This window comes from Sceloporus occidentalis, unplaced genomic scaffold, assembly GCF_023333645.1.
Source record: "Sceloporus occidentalis isolate IW3139 unplaced genomic scaffold, rSceOcc1.0.p SCAF_23, whole genome shotgun sequence".
In the NCBI taxonomy this organism is placed as follows: domain Eukaryota; kingdom Metazoa; phylum Chordata; class Lepidosauria; order Squamata; family Phrynosomatidae; genus Sceloporus; species Sceloporus occidentalis.
Genome location: NW_028317003.1, coordinates 5,099,850 through 5,117,148, shown reverse-complemented (window position 1 = coordinate 5,117,148; position 17,299 = coordinate 5,099,850). Strand labels below are relative to the sequence as shown.

The 17,299-nt window shown below is 39.6% G+C and overlaps 1 protein-coding gene across 1 annotated transcript in view; it reads right to left on the bottom strand.

Annotated features, from left to right (window-relative positions):
- Positions 1-17,299, bottom strand: part of LOC149300727 (E3 ubiquitin-protein ligase znrf2-like) — a 52,789-nt gene continuing 35,490 nt past the window's right edge. Inside the window, exons 2-4 of the mRNA XM_089484927.1 lie at positions 10,839-10,934; positions 768-873; positions 1-58 (exon numbers count right to left, since the gene is read on the bottom strand). Coding sequence (XP_089341053.1) covers positions 1-58; positions 768-873; positions 10,839-10,934 — 260 coding nt within the window. The remainder of the gene's footprint in view (positions 59-767; positions 874-10,838; positions 10,935-17,299) is intronic.

Sequence of the window (17,299 nt, the reverse complement as noted above, 5' to 3'; positions counted from 1 at the left end):
TTAGTCTGAAGGATGTTCAGGACAAGATCTATTTACTTCAAACCATTCATCTATGCACCTGGTATCCAGAAGAGAAGTAGAATTAGAGAACTTTTTAAACTTACACATTGTACTCAAGCTACAGCTCCAGCATTCTAATAACTTACCACCCCCCCCCCCCGAACTATTGCATACACAAGCCTGGGAACTTTTGGTCTTGCCCCTAAGGCTCCAGGAATGAAAGCAGATTGCTGGACCGTTTGAGCGCACTGTTGGTATTTAGCCAGGAAGTGGGTCTTCTTGTCCACCCCCCCATGGGTGGACCACCTCCTTTACCTTGTCCCCATCTCCCACATAGCATGCATTGATGGCAACGATTCAATAATTAGATAACAATTGACAGTTTCTCCTGAAACTGCTATGCTACATTATTCAGACCCTCAACATCAGTTTCTACATAGACCTCTTAATCTCATGATTGTCAAGACAAGTATGCTTAACATTTTACTCAATGATAGGAAAGTGTCTGTACAAAGTCACCAATGCCCTTGACAGGGCTTGTGGAAGTCACTAATGCCTATGCATAATGCATATAGTTAAATGACCATCACAAATAGCACCAATGCCTATCCCCTTTGTTAACAGAGCACTGTCTAAGCAAACTATAAGACTAGCAAACATCACTCTTAGTACAATAGAATTGTTAGAGAACTAAAGAAAAAAGTATTAAACTTTTGGAATTTCGTTAATAAAGCTATGACCAGGGTCTTTTCACAAAAAATACTTGCCCTTTGTGGTATATGCATAGACACGGTAACCTCGCTATTGTGTCCCCTTGTTGTAGCTCTTCCAGACATATTGCACATTCTCCAGCATCTTTACTTAGCACGTCCTCTGTTGAAAAATTGAAATGCAAGCTTTTAAAATTTAAACGTGAATGTGATAAAGGAAACGAAGGAAAATGATGTATGCAATAAATAAAGAGCATATGTTCTGTCCACTTCAAATCATGTACTGTTTCATTTTATATTCTACAAAATGTCAGTTCACATTAGGACATAATATGTATTCTAAGAAATTAGAAGAATGTCAATACGCAGCGTGAAAGTCAGTGCTGGAAATGGGCTAAACACCCATCTACTATATAAAAGGTACAAAAAGCAAAAATCAAAGACATAATAAGGCAAAAAAAAAACACACTTACAGTATAAGTGACACAGTAATTCCCCTTTTCACTTTACACTAGCAAATTGTCCACCAGAGGCCACTACAGGTAAAGACTAAACAACTGAACGTACCGCGTATATAATTTAACACTACCACGCCTAAATCTGCCAATTTAATCCTGTTCCACCGCTACCACCCATGGCTAACCTGTAGGTCAGCATACCAGAACGTTTAACATTTTTCTAGAAATGGCGCTCAGACGTTGGGTGACTAAGTCAATACAGTTTGCTATTCGTATTGCTCCATCTGGGGTAGTATCCTGTCTTTGATGATCTGTTGATAATGGGTGTGTGGTTTCAACGTACTGTACCTTCAGTTATTTTTTTCTAATGTCTGCCAGAAACAGCTTAGTCTGATACTAGTGATGTATGGACACAGAAGAGTCTGAAGGTTGGTAGGCTTAAGCTATGTAATGCCCAGATCTGCAGGAATTACTTAATTCACACAGTAATGTCTGTTCACAACGGGATGGGTAAAGTATTCTTACTTTCCAGTATGCGACACTGCCATACATTTAACAGAATTCCTTTATGCCAATGCAATCATACAGCTGTTTCAGTAGGTGTGAGCTAGAATTCTGTATGTTTTGAGTATGGTACTTATCCCTCATGAGGGATATACAAGACCTTTATTTTGGTTGTCTATGTCCCTTGAGATTCACCACCCATTTTGGGTGGAGATATGATTGCTTTAAAGTCTGGAGCCTGCCTACATGCTCCTTGCTATGTGACAAAAAGCCCAGCTTGATTATTTTTGTCTTTGTTTATCTTCGTTTTAATCAATATACACCGATGGGCCATAACATTATGACCCCCTTTTGCTGCCAAAACAGCCCTGACCCGCCGAGGCATGGACTCCACCAGACCTCTGAAGGTGTGCTGTGGTATCTGACACCAACAGATCCTGTAAGTTGCGAGGTGGGGCCTCCATGGCTACATCCTGGTGCGACACACAAGCACCCAGCCATCCATGAGATATAAAAGAAAAAACATGATACATCATACCAGGCCACATTCTTCCATTGCTCCGTGGTTCCGTTCTTATGCTCACATGCCCATTGTAGGAGCTTTGCCATTGGACAGGGGTCTGCATGGGCACCCTGACTGGTCTAACTTTTTTGGCAATTTTAGCTCAACTGTTGGATTTGACCACACAGGCTAGCCAAAAATTGTATTGCCTCAAACATAGCAGACCATACAGGAGTGTCATAAGCCAAGACTCGTACTACCTTCTATGGTTTTTACCTAACATGAAAAGTATAACGGAAGACATCTTTCAAATTTCACTCTCTAGAGTTTTGTGCAGATTTCTAATTGTGAAGGACATCCAGAGGACCCACTCCAAAGGAAGAAAGTCCATTTAAAATGCTCCAGCTTTAACTTCTCCCTCTTCCACCAATACACTTCTGGCTTAAGGCAGTACCAGTTGACACAAATCACAGTGAAAAGGAAGAAAAGGTCAAACAACTTATAAGTTTCACGTTGATGTATTTTGCTGCATCTCCTGTTCTGCCATCCATGAGTACTAAGTACTAAGAGGTGTGAAATGTGTTAGGCAGTATGTCCACTATCTCACCCAGCAAGCTGTCAGATCAGCATTTCCCGTATACCTCTCTCTTTATAAAATTCCTAAGCAGCTGAAATCTCGAGTTATACCCTCTCACAGATGCCAAAAGGTACGTGCCCCATGGACAATTTCATAATGATTGCTGCTCCTTAATGTCATTTTTCCAGTGTACATTTTAGCAAAGAGAAGATAGTCCTCTTCTTTCTAGCAAACTAATCTTATCTGTATACATCTCTCCCAAACTCAGCCATTCCCCATTTTTCCATTCTTTTATTAGTGATGCAAGCTTCAGTAGGCTATTTGCTTTTTTGGTTATTTATCTGGTGGCTGTTGCGTAACATGATGTGATCAATACCAACCCCTTCAGTGAGGACTACCACGTGTCTGTGTATGGGCTGCTGGCCAATGGTGCCTCACACTCACCTTATCTGCTGTTCCAGTGGCAGATCAGGTGCTGCAGCGTGTGGCTTAATACTCCAAGCTGCACACTGAGCATTAAAAAAATAAAAATTAAGAAAGTAGCGTGCGGCTCGTATATCCAGCTGTCGGCCGCACATCAGGTGGCTGATGCACTTAAAAACGGCAGGGCCATCTTGTGATCGCCAGTCTGGCCCTGATCCCAGGGTTGGCTGCCAATTATGGCAGGCTAGCCATGCATGGAGATCAGGCTAGCGCCGGTAATTTATTAATACATTTTCTTTATTTTGAGTGGACACGACCAGATGCAGCTGTCCTTCTCCGATATTGACATATTTAACCCAGAGCCTAGAAGATGCAGCATTTAACACAGATACTCCAAGTCAAAACCTGGTAGGGTTCCCATATTCCTATGATAGTTGAGAAATCGCCCAACTATGTGGTGTCCCATTTGCAAATGCATTCCGCAGAATCCGACTTTTCTCCACTTCCCAGCCTTTTTCATGCTGTAATTTATACTGGCATTTGGACATTTCAATTATACAAGACTAGAAATTCTGAAGAGTGCAGTAAACAAAATACAAAAAAAAAAAACCCTGGGGATTTTTTTTTGTTTTTTTTTATTCTGATCAGTGATATGTAATGGTCAACAGAATTTATAAAACAGCACTGGAGTATCTGAATGTAGCTTGGCATTCAGCGCATATAAAGTGCACTCATAAATGACTGGATTTGTTTATAATAACCGTTTAAATTAACATCATAGAGATCACTGCAGATAACCGTTTACTTCACTGATGCCCTCTAAGTTAGAAGCGACTCAACTAACTCCTTCACCTACAATATTTTGGGTCCTCACACTCATACCCATATGGTATTTGTCAGGCAAGCCCAACCCAGCAAACCAGAACAGTCATCTTGCTTTACTTGGACTTGACTTTAAACTAAATAAATATCTACTCTAAAATCCTAAAAAAAAACAACCTTAAGTTCCAACATAGAATGTATACTGTAGTAGTACACGACTTGCAGTATGCAGTATTGGCTTTAGAGCCAATATGATGGATGATAGGAAGGCATTCATGGCCAACAGCTCCTATTCTGTATTTGGTTGCAGGAGGAGCTGCCTATCATTTTAAAATATCACAACAGCCTTCAGTTCCCTACAACTCATGCAAGGTGGATGGATGACCCACTCTGTTTATCCCTGAGAACTTGCCTATCCACATTCATTGTCATTACTCGCTGGAGGTACAAAGCACTGTGAATGGTGTCAAACTTCACCAAGGGGATGAACCTACACTACTTTCAAGTTTAAAGAACAGCAGCGGGTAATAAATGGTACCTCCGAGAGGCCATTACTACAGTATTGTCATGTCACCAATCCGCAGTCCATAGCTCTCAGTCTTTATCCAGAAGACAGACTTCCAAACGCCACATGCTTTACTATGTTCACACAATCTAAATAAGGATATCCACATCTTCTAGATGTGAAAAAAGTGACCTGATATCGATGGAGAATTCATTGCAAATTTGCAATTTATCTGGTTTCAAACTTAAAGGACAATTTAGTGTCCCTGACCGCTCAATTAAATGTGTATTAAAGTATTTTAATATGCATTATTTAAAATAAAAATGAAAAACACAAATTCTTACCCAAGGTAGAAGCTGCACCACAGCAGCTGCCTTCCTCATAGCTCCGAAATATTATCGCTGACTGAATTCAGCAGGGGATGATTGCTGCGCATACGCTTGGGGATCTAAATAGTCTCATGTGAAGTGACCCTCAAAGGTTTTGTTTTGGAGGTAAACAGATTTCGGATCAGAGATGGGAACTGGTGCAATTTTCGTAAAAATGAGTCTTGGAGTTCTAGATTGAATGAAGTTGAATGACACTCCATTTTATTGTGACTGATGAACTTTCTGGTGATTAAAGGCTTGGCTCTTTTTGATCACATAATCGGAAAATAATCAATAGTAATGGTTTCTTTTGGACCTTGTTGACTGCGTGTCAAGTTAAATGACTAATACATTTAATACACACACACCGGGAACATTTAAATTTCAGCAGCTGGTATTCAATCAGTAAAAAGTGCACATCAAGTGTTTTTCCTACTCTGCAGACAGTAGAGTGATGTGACAGCCACGTCTCATTTGTGACCACTGACTGTATATAGAACAGGCGAGGGACATGAATACACATTTTTATTAATCATCTCCCTTGTTAACCGTGTACTCTTGAGGCAGGCTATGGTTCCATATACTGTTTAGGAGGCAGTTTTAATGAAATGCCTGATCTATGTTATCCCTAGTGTCAGAATCAGAATTCCTTGGAACCCGTCGTAATTTTTCTCTTATGCGTTTATAGCTGTTCACAGTTTTCGTTAAGCTTGAGGGGACATTAAAGATATATTTTTTCATCTCCTAGTGTATTCATATTTTAATATTCATTCCCGGGAACTACCAAGTTCTTTGGGAGGATGGGAAAATTCTCAAGGTCACATAGTGTGGAGCTGGCTCCTTCATGTACTCCAAATTAATGATCATCTGATCATCCCATTGCTCGTACGCAGGACATTTTCTACCTCCTGACCAATATCACTTTCCAAACAGACCATTATTAGGCCATTCGCAGGCTATAATGAGCAAGGCCCTACAAAAACATCTTTGTGATGGGCTATTGAACAAGAAAACAGTCTCAGAGTCTGCTCATTTCGAAAATTCCCAGGTATGTTTGTTATTGCTTTTATAACCCAAGGCCTCTATGAAAAAGAAAAGGCGTGTGCTCATGATTTAAGGAAAATGTAGACAGCACACCCACATAGCATGTGAATGAATGAGCAGCTGTTCTGGGCAGGCAGGAAGACTAAGCGTATGTACGGGTGAATTATTAACCTATCATGCCCCGGTAGCCAAATATGTGAGGTAGAATAATGATGTCTATGAGACATAGCGAATCGAGTGCAGGCTGCAGAATTTCATATGCCCAAAGAAGTTTCAAGTCTGTCGTTCTTAAAAGTAAATGTGCTTTGTTCATCCGAAAAAAAAGTAAAACCGTGAGTGGAGCCTCTGAATAATTCAACAGTGTTTTCAAAAGGAGATCTGAAATATATTTTAATCAAAAGCTGGTTTGTAATAAGAAGTATGGGTTGGTGAAACGCCCCATTCATCGTCAAACAGAATAAAAACATTTTCTATCTTTCTATGTAGATTTTTGTTTAAGTTACTGAAAAGTGTGCGTTGACGGAGTGTGTCATTTTTTTTTTGGTTTGAATTAACTGTTCAATTGCTGTTGAAAGTACAGAGAAGCTCCCTGGTAGCCCTGTTATAAAAAATACTTATATGGTATCATATTGAGTTAGACAGTTTACTAGTAAAAGTACCGGTATAGGGTATAAAAATAACCAATATCTTTATAAGCATGTATACAAGCGGTTTTATAGCATTCGTGCGTATATACTTTTGTGGAGGAAGGTCCACATTCATTTAGCCCCTTTTGAAGATGGCCACTTTATTTATGTTTCCTATGTGAAATGCATCATACACTACAGCAATGATTTTGATACATCCTTGAAGTACATATTTTTCACAAAGATCCGGTTACCCCATTCTCACAACGTTACAGTTATGTTACCAGAAAGGAATGTTTGACAAAAAAAATAAATCCCGTCACCTGAAGCAGAAGAACACAAAAATAGTCAGGACAATCTAATGACTTTTTAGCTTTTATGGGTTAGTTGTTTTTTTACATTCATCATCTTTTCATAAAAATATCCAGCATATCACACGCTTCTCATGAGAGCTCCTATCTGTTAATTGGGTCTTCAAGGTCCTCTTCGAACGTCACAATGTCTCATAATAAAGTTTAAAAAATCGTACATATATTACACGTGCTCATTTTCTACCTATGCCATACTTTAAGACTAAAGGTGCAGTTCCACCTAATCTGCAGAGTCTCTCACTTTTGTAACTAAATGCAGCATTGGTAACATCATTTCTAGGACAACTTCCTCCTTCTAACACACTCCAGGATTCCCTGTAACCAGTTCTACACTAACCATCCCTCACCTCGTCATTTAGTTTATAGTAAAACCTAAAAAATTCCTCTACACATTTGCAAACAGAGAAAACAGTAACTTTAAAGGGGACACTCAACCATCACATACATGAGCCCTTTAACCCCTTCGTGACCAATGACATACCATATATATTTTTTAACTTTATATTTTTTTGTCACCTGACCATAAGCCTGTATATTGTTTTTTTTATTTTTTTTTATTTTTTTGAGGACAAGTTAAGCTATTCATTCTCATCACACTATATCCCTATAAATACAACACTCGCGAAATTCCTTCCATCATTGACTCAACAATGCCAAAGCAAATACTAAAGGTAACAAGCTAATTCCCTTAAAAGCACTCACCCTTTAGTACATTTATTGTACATACATGTAGATTGCACATTGCAGCCATGAAGGTTACAGTACACAACATAGTACACATGTAGTGGGCACATGTAGGAGAGGGTTTAATTCTGTTACTGTTAAAAAGACACAAAGTACACCTATGATAATGACATCTTTTCCTGCTCGATTTTGTGGACTAAAACACCCATTAGTATAATAAATATTCTGGCTATGAGTGATGCGAGTTCAATTTGTGTTTTAAATTTTTTGTACATTTTTTTTTTAAACGGCGGTAGAGGGGGTTGGAGGGGCCCTTGTGACATCACAATCCCTTTAGGGATCTACCATGTACATCCCTTTACAATTACTTCAAACATCCATACTAGCCCCCCCCCAAAAAAAAAAAAACAGTATCCAAAAAAAATAAATAAACCCTGTGAGATCCCCCTATGTTATTTAGAGTGAAAAACACCTTTGTCAAAGTAAAAAGACCTACTTTGATGTAATACTTTTTTTTTTATGGCATTCGAGTTCCAGAAGAAACTCAGAGCAACCGGCCAGCACTAGTGGCGGTGTGGTGTTAATATTTTAATGTACCAGGCTCTACCACGAACTCAGGTGGCCTTTTGATGATGTCTAAAACCCATCAATATCTATCGTCCGTAAATGCCATGAAGTGATGCACATATATGGGGATTATTCCACCCTAGCTTTCTGTAAGGTTTAACCCCTTGATGACAATTGCCGGTCACGGAAAAACAAGTCGTTTACAACAAATGACGTGCCAGGACCGTCATTTGTTAAAACGGGTGAAAAAGAAAGAAAAAAATAAATAAATAAATAAATAAAATAAAAATAAAAAAATAAAAATCGATCCGTGATCGATTTTTTCACCCAAACGGCGTTGCTGTAATGCCTCGACCTCGAGGCATTCACCAACACCACGATCGGCACCAGGGGCCATGTCTGGCCCCTCCCCGGGGCGTCAACATTCGCCATACATCGTTTTAAAAGCGTTTAGGAGGCTATCAACGATCACCTCCTAAACTTAAATGGTGTCGCTGGAATGCCTCGATCAGGAGGCATCCAGCGACACCAAACACTTACCCCAGGATGGACTGTGGCTGTGACCGCTCCGGAGAGCGGTCACAGCCACAGCTGCACGCAGTCTTCACCATCCGCAAGATGGCGGCGGCCCGGGAAAAAAAACAATAAAGATGAAAAAGATTGCTAGATGGTCTCCAGGCCCTCTAGAGAACTCTGGCTCCACTTGCAGGTTGAATACAGGTACTGCATTCAACCATGCAAGTCAATGGAGCTCAGCTTTCTAATCACAGTCTGATTAGTAAAAATAAATTAAAAAAATAAAAAAAAATTAATAATAATTAGAAAAATATAGTAAAAAAAACAGTAAAATGTAAAAATAATTTCCCACTGATGTCACTATCAGGGGAACCTTCAAGTTAAAAAATTATTTTTTTAAAAAATTTTTAAAAAGGCAAAAAAAAATAAATATATATATAAAATATATATTTTTGTGAGCAAGTCCTAAAATTAGCACATTAGCTTAATACAATTCTCGCATGTAAAGAGTTAAAATACTGGCATATTAAATGCCCATGGGGTGTCTACAAATGTATGATTTGATGGGGTAAATTGAATTGGCCGGGTTCAACAATGTCCCAATTAACACGGGGGGGAAGGATGGCCACACATCTAATTTCCAATTAGAAAAATGCACACGTACCAAATGTGGCCTTTTAGTTCCCCCAAAAAATGACAAACCCATGCATGTGGGGTATCACTGTACTCAGGAGATGTTGCTGAACACATATTGGGGTGTCGTGTGACAGCGGCATATACCAGAAGCTGTAAATTCATACATAACATAGGTGTGTGGGGGAAAAAATACACACAAAAGAATACTACTGCAAACTTTGAAAAAATTCTGGTGGTAAAATGTGTGCATGCAAAGAGTTAAAATACCAGCATTTAAAATACCCTGGGGTGTCTAGTTTTCAAAAATATATGGTTTTGTTGGGCACACTGAAATGGCCCGGCTCAAAGATGTACCAAATAGTGCATGGGCAGTGGATCCCCAAATGCCAAAGTTCAACATTGAAAAATGCGCATGCCCCAAATGTGGCCCTTTTGCCCCCAAACAGCCAGGCAAAATCATTCATGTGAGGTATCGCTGTACTCCGGAGATGTTGCTAAACACATATTGTTTTACGATTGTGACATATACCAGAACCTGTTTATTCATACCTGAAGTAAAATGTGTGTGAAAAAACAAATGCAAAAAAATGACTACCACAAAGTTTGACAAAGGCTGATGGTAGAATTAGTGCTTGGAAAGGGTTAAAATACTAGCATTTGGAATACCCTGGGCTGTCTAGTTTTCAAAAATATATGACTTGATGGGGTAAATTGCATTGGCCGGCTTCAAAGACACCCGAAATGGCACATGGGGGGAAGAATTACCAGATTTGGAAAAAATGGCTTTGAAATAGCAAAACGCTACCTGTACTTATTGTCCCATAATGTGTAGAAAAAAGCAAAAAAACAAAAACATTGGGTATTTCTAAACTCAGGACAAATAGTAGAATCTATTTAGCAGGTTTTTTCATTACCTTTTATAGATGAGTAAAAGATTTTTCAATTAAAAGTCATTTTTTTCTAAATTTTTCACCATATTTTATACTTTTTTTTTTATAGTAAATAATATGATACAATCAAAACAATGTCATCTAAAGAAAGCCCTTCTTGTCCTGAAAAATACAATATCTAATGTGTGTGGGTTCAGTAAACGGGAAAGAAGAAAATTACAGCTAAACACGAGCAGCGCAGAAATGTTAAAATGGCCATTGTCACGAAGGGTACAAAAAGTAAAATCAGCCTTTGTCACGAAGGGGTTAAGCAGCAAAACACTAATAAATATCTGGATCAGCAACGTTTTCACAAGTACCACCGAGGACTCCAGACTCTACTGAAGGGTCTTAAATTCATAAGCAGGCAACATACTGTGCAGAAGATTATCGCTATTTAATGCCAGCCAACTACAAGCGAACGAGCTCACAACACAACGCAGACGATTTTAATGAAATAATTCTCCTGCTTCACGCATAGCCTGCCAGAATGCAGCCATGAACGAAATCTGAGGGCAATAACACATCTGACCTCTGCCGAAAGTCTAAGCATCAAAACCTAGTTGGGAATTTAGATACAGTGCAACAGAACTTACCATTATATGTTATTCTTGGCTTTGTCAAGCACATGACGAGATGTAGATCCATTTCATCAGTTGGAATAAACTTTGAGCACACCGGACACTTAAATCCTGTTAGAAAGAAGAAGAAAAAACCCACTGAATAACAATACACCGGCAAGTTAATAAGATATCTTTTGGGAGGTGGGAAAGGAAGAGGGATAGAAAGGAAAATATAGGTTGAGGGTACAGATCTGATTGAATCAAGCAGCCAACCAGTGGCAGGAACGTGCTGCAATTGAAATCAATAGGAGCTCTTTCTGCTCATGTGACAGTGGTCTGATGCCACTCGCACTGGGACTTACTGGGGATGAGTATACCACGTGATTGGAGAACACATCTAGTCTACAGCCTATTGCTGGGAGTGGGAAAAGAGGCAAATTCATATGGCCATGAAAATGTAAAGGGCTCACACAGTTACAGGTATTAAAATGCATATGATGTCTAGACTAGGCTTAGACTAGAGTCAGCTCTCTTTTGTACCCTTTTCTGCTGAGCGTATTAAGTCGAAACAGGGTTGCGCCACTCAATAACATCACCTATGTTTACAACAGTTAAACAAGATCTCATCTTTACAATGTTATTCACGGTGAAATGAAATTACAGAGAGCAGGGACCGTTATCCCAATATGCACAGTTTGGGCACAGCTACCCCTTTAAAACAAAGGTTTTCTAAAATGTGGAGTATGTGCACATCGTGAAATATCATGTGCTACATCATCAGTTATTTTTTTTACTCTGGAGGTCATGTGAGAAGTAAAACTAGGGAGATTTCCTGGTTTAAACGAACTAAATTAAAGCGACAAAGGGCAGCTCAGTAGCTTCCTGATCTCTAGTCAGCCGAGATGTGTGTTCTTTGGGTTAAGATCCAATACAACTGTTCACATCAAAAACAAGCGCTCACAAAGGCAGTCCAAGTTTTGGCTAAAGGTGGGCCATATTTTTGTTCCAGAAAAAAACAAGGCTTACAGGGGTGCAATAAAGTTTGGCTAAAGATAACTTATGGAATATTTGGTACCCCCCCCCAAAAAAAAAAAAAACACATATCTATAACTTACACACACTAAAAAAACCAAACATTCTACTCATCTCCACTGTTTTTTTACATAGTAAATCGTTGGAAACATTCAGGAAACTGATCAGGTAGTTTCAGTAGCCGACTTTGAGATAATTGTCACATGTAACAATATAAACACACAATATGTTAGGGGCCATCGGTCAAACTGTTTTATATGTATCACAGGGTATATAAGGAACTTCTCCAATATTCCATAGTCTGCACAAGTAAGAGGAGGGTCATCTGATCCACTCAACCCTGGGTCCCATTCCTGGCATAATGCAATGTTTTGATCCTGGAATAGTTTCCATTTTCTTACTGTTTTAATAACTGTCATCTTTATAATATGTTATAGACTATTCTATTAATGATTGTTGGTTCTTTGCCGTTGAGTGTTTTGATGTCTAAGGAGTACTGTTATTAATCTTATTGAGCGATATGAAGGGTACCATGGTGGCACAATCAACACGTACAATATTGTTATATACTTCTACAATAACAACTGTCCCATATACTATATGTGTGAGTTGGTTTGATTCAGTGTATGTATTCTATGGTTTCCATGGTTTTAAGCTTTCCTTGGGGCACAGCACGTGGTGGGATTATGGGTTCACTGCCACTGTATGGATTGCGGTGCAGTTTAGTGATAATATAAGCTTGGTGGGTGAGTGTTCTGAAGACCCCCTTCACAAGATGACGTTGTGTACCAGGCAATAGGTGAAGGATTGAGCAGTCAGGGTTCTACAAGTTTGCTCCACACGCATGAGCCAAACTCAAAATTCATTATCATACGAAGTGGTGTTATTTGACTGCCACTGAGCTCCTATCTGCTAGCAGCACAGAGAAAGGCAAGTCATGTCGCAACTCGGCACTTGGGTTCTGTGAGAAGTATCCATATGGGAAATTGAGTTGGCAGCACAGGGTGGGCAGTGTCCATCTATCTGTGTCCCAACAGTTCTATCTGTACCTAGGCAGTGCTCTTTATACCCAAATGACCAACATATAGAGCTGTCCATCAAAAGATGGAGTGAAGAAATGTATACAACTAGAACACATGATATTACATCTGTAAAAAACTGGATACGTTTGCTATTTGTCCAAGCTAGAGAACAAACCTGACAAGTACAGCTAAAAATGGCAATAGAGGTATCAGGAGGTAAATTTATCGGTACTATTACAGAAATGCAAAATGATGCAAGGCTGCTTGACATATCTAATTATACAGATTCTACTTATGGATATCAGTTTACAGTCTATAGTAAATACACTTTAATATTGGTAATTACATGATTTCGTTTTAAAAAGGGATTAGGCACTTTAACATCTAGGCCAAAACATTATTCTGGGATGTAGTGGCAGCTCACCAAGGTTCTGGCTGCTAACTTTAAAAGCTCTTTATGATATAGAAAACAACAAATATTCTTTGTGTAAACGGCTGGATCATGATTTTAACAAGCCATTATAGCTTCAGGTGGAAGTCCATTTGCAAAACTGCATTTAAAAAAAAAAAAAATTTAAACGAAGAAAGGAGATTACATTGAAAGTACAGGCCGTTTTTCTCTTTGATTATACTGGTACATTTCACTTGGAGGCAGGAGACGACAGTTAATAATCTCCTTTGAGGGAAACTTGGCAGGGATGGTTACCATGCTGCAGGCTGTAAATCTCTGTTGGCTTACATTACAAAGTCTGCCTTGACTGGTAGCTTCCTCATACTATCATTGTTAATAGGAAACTCATTATTTCACTTGTTTACAGTAGCAAAACACATGTGAGGGTCACCTTTCGGGTGCTAGAAGAGTTTAAGAATCTAGCCATTCACCTTCAGAAGACACTCAAGGTCAACCCTTGAAGGACAGCGTGACTTGCACGAGTGTTGTGCATCCACACATCCAAAAGTTTATCAGTTCTCTGGGCACTTGGCGATCAATATGCTGGCAAACAATGGCTAAACAGATGTCCACTTTCATTTAAATTGCATAATTTTAAACTGGAAATGATGTCTCTTTTTTGAGTGAACAATTGTGTTTGCTCAATTGCCCCGGTTATTTAGAGATCTGAGTAATGTTTTAAGGTGATACGGTGCTCAGTTATTCAGCTATTAGAAAAGCCACCTGAAACCACAGGTACGGTGACAAGATAGGGTCTTTTGGGATTTTTGGACAAGAGGTCTCTCTGCCCCTGGGGCCATGGCACAAGCAAAGGTGCCGACATTAACAAAGGGGACACTTTAATGTTTCACATGAATACAGGACTCATTCTAAATAATCCGATAACCCTAAACTGGAGCATTTACAACACAGGCTATATACCTTCATAACATTTTGAAAAATGCTCAATAATTCGCATCAGAGAATCTTAAGGAGGGGATGGGGGCAATAAAACAAGAACCACAAAACCGGTTATAGAATATAAAACAAGAAATTAAACTTTGGCAGTCATTGCCCTACATAAAGCTATTTCACATATAAAAATATATGGATGATAAAATGCTTGTGTGACTATCACAGTACCCGGCCAGGAAGCCTGTCATTGTGGATAGGTAGGTCCCATTGTATAGAGCTGTAGAATATGATGTTGCTATATATAAATACATTTTAATAATAATAAACATCATCAGGTACTCCAACTGCTGTGGGCTACAAGTCCCATGGTGTGCTCTAGCTTTAACACAAATTATTGGACTATTGGCTAGACAAATTCTGTCCCTGTTTGCACCAGTAAGCCAAAAATACTAGGATTTCTTCATTGGACAGATACCTGAAAACTCAGGGTTTGACCGCCAATCTCAGGACCACACACAGTCTGTGGCTGACTCTTACATATGGTCACAGCAGTATAGAATAGGAAAGACTCCTAATTGGTACTTTTGCTCCCAGTATGTTATGGCTGATATACCGATTTCAATGCAGGTGACTCAATTAAGTATCTTCAAATAAGTCAAGGTTTCGACGAGGGCTCATATTAGAGCCATTTGGTTAACACAGTTAGTGAGTCACTACTTTTAGAGCGTTAACACTTGAAGAGTCTCAGGGTGAGTTCATTTAGAAAGTTCCCAAGTAAGATTGTACGGTGCAGCAGAATTTGTTATTGCAACATGATAGGAAAAAGTCATATATGAAGTTATGCAATATTCACTGCCTGTACTCTAGGTTGAGGCGGGGGAGAAGGGTAGAAATTCATCTTCCCAGCTTAGTACAGACATAAACTGAAGTTAGCAGTTCAAGGCAAAAACAATAAAACCGGATGACGAGAAATTCTGCCCAGATCTTGGTGAGGCTGTGACAACTAGCTGTGTTTAACTCTTTGACTGCCACGTGGAAAGTCTCAAACTAGCCAGTTTGCAGCTATGATTATTCTTTAAGAATGATAAGAATAATGCCTATGAGCAGAAGTAGAATGTTGACAGATGCTGTACTGGCTTTCGTAGGGATGGAAGAAGCAGCACTTGTCTTAAAAATTAACAAAAGGATATTTAAACTTGTGATGCTCTATCAAAGCAAGTAAGGATGATAAGCTCAGTGGTAAGCCAGAGAGGCAGCAAGTGTGGCCCAGTCTCACAAAACTATGCTCAATGAAGGTCTATGAGGGAAAGATTGTGGATGCACCGTCTCCAGCAGCCATATTTAAAGCTTGTATCCAATTACCTGGCACACTCCACCTAAAGGCTGCCCCCAAAGCAGTGGCATATTTACTCTAGAAGCTGCCCAAGGCATTACCCAGTGAAACAACCCCGACCGCTCTCCTCTGCCATCGTTCTGGAGGGCTGGGATACCATTTTCGTACCCGAGAACATCTGGCTAACTGGAGCCCTCTCCCCCTGTTCAGAACATGGGTAGCTGGTCCCCCTTAATGAAAGCTGTTTGTTTTTTGGAGGGGAAGTTGGGCAAGCTGTAAGGCTGCTCCTGCAACCCAGAGTTTCTTATGGAGACCCAGAGAAGCAGCACCTCACCCGGATCTCCAGACACAATGGAATCAGATTCCAGCGCTCTGTGTCTTAAATGTGCACATCAACTCTTTATACATCTTTTGGAGCCTTCCATAATGTAAATGCGCTGGTTGGACCTACTTACTCTAGGCCAGAATACGCTGCTGCCCAGCAAACCAGTAATGTGCTGCGATACCCTAAGTCTCTGGTGCAAATATGGGAAGTGCGGAGGTGAGCAACCGTGGAATTGTGCAGTTTGTACAGGCATCCAGAGCAGGGCTCTACAGTACTACATCTACATTTTTAACAGCGTATTAAAGCTAACACTTACCAGCTTGCACCATAATCGTCTCCAATGTTGCATCCTCAACTGTAATCTGAGGTCATATAACATGTGATTAAGCAATAAACATGTCTATGAGGCACTGAACAACAAATTGTAATAGTTGAAATTGAAACACATTAGCCAATCCAAGAAAACAACAAGGGGTAAATAATCTTTCTTAGTCTCTGAGAGGTGGCAAAATGACATCTGGCTCACCAAATGAAAACATTAAATATTATAAGGTCAAAACAATGAGCTCAATACGGCACATGCGCCACAGGGAAACTGCTTGTCATTAACTCTGCAGATTAATAATGTGTTTGGTTTTACCGGACCAAATTCGAGTTACAAACATTGTATAATTCAAAAAAATGGATTACGGTTCTCTGGCAAAAGAATGTATTTTACACCAAGTAAATGAGGTTAGTCTTTCCCCAAAAAGAAGTCAATTCTATTTTATTTTTTTTCGATCTCGAATACAACGTAATGATGACCTGAAAAAATTCTCATTTTATCTACGGATCTATTGTTGCTTTATTGTGAAAATAAATAATGCATACATCCTACTTTGCTTATCGATTTTTGTCAGTCAAAACAGCATGAAGAATATTGACTGACAATTATTTTTCTGGGGAAAAAACATTTGGATTTTAACTTCAAATGAAGCTGGCAGCATTTCCTCTTATGTGTGTTTTAAAATGTGAATGGCTGCTGAAACTTTGTACTGAGAAAATATAAACCTACAGTAATGCCATTTTCTGTTTTTGTGGTGTCTCTGTGCATACACACACACACACACACACACACACACACACACTACTCTATAATCATACCTGGGAACTTCTAGTCTCCGGCTACCCGGAGACTTCCCTTGCGGGAAGCGGCCAGGACTGCCCACTGACGTCAGGAGGAGTTCTTCCGGGTCGCAGGGTACCGACACCCCCCCCCCACTCCCCGCCTATTTTTCCTTTAAATGGGGGCGTTTCCCTCTGCCGTCAGCGGGAACGCCCACCAACGTCAGCATGCAGTCATGAGCGGGGAGCCCAGAAGTTCCCAGGTATGCATGTATGCCTGTTCATTAGATAAAATACTGTTTTACCATTCCACTAATCTGTATTTTTTCTTTA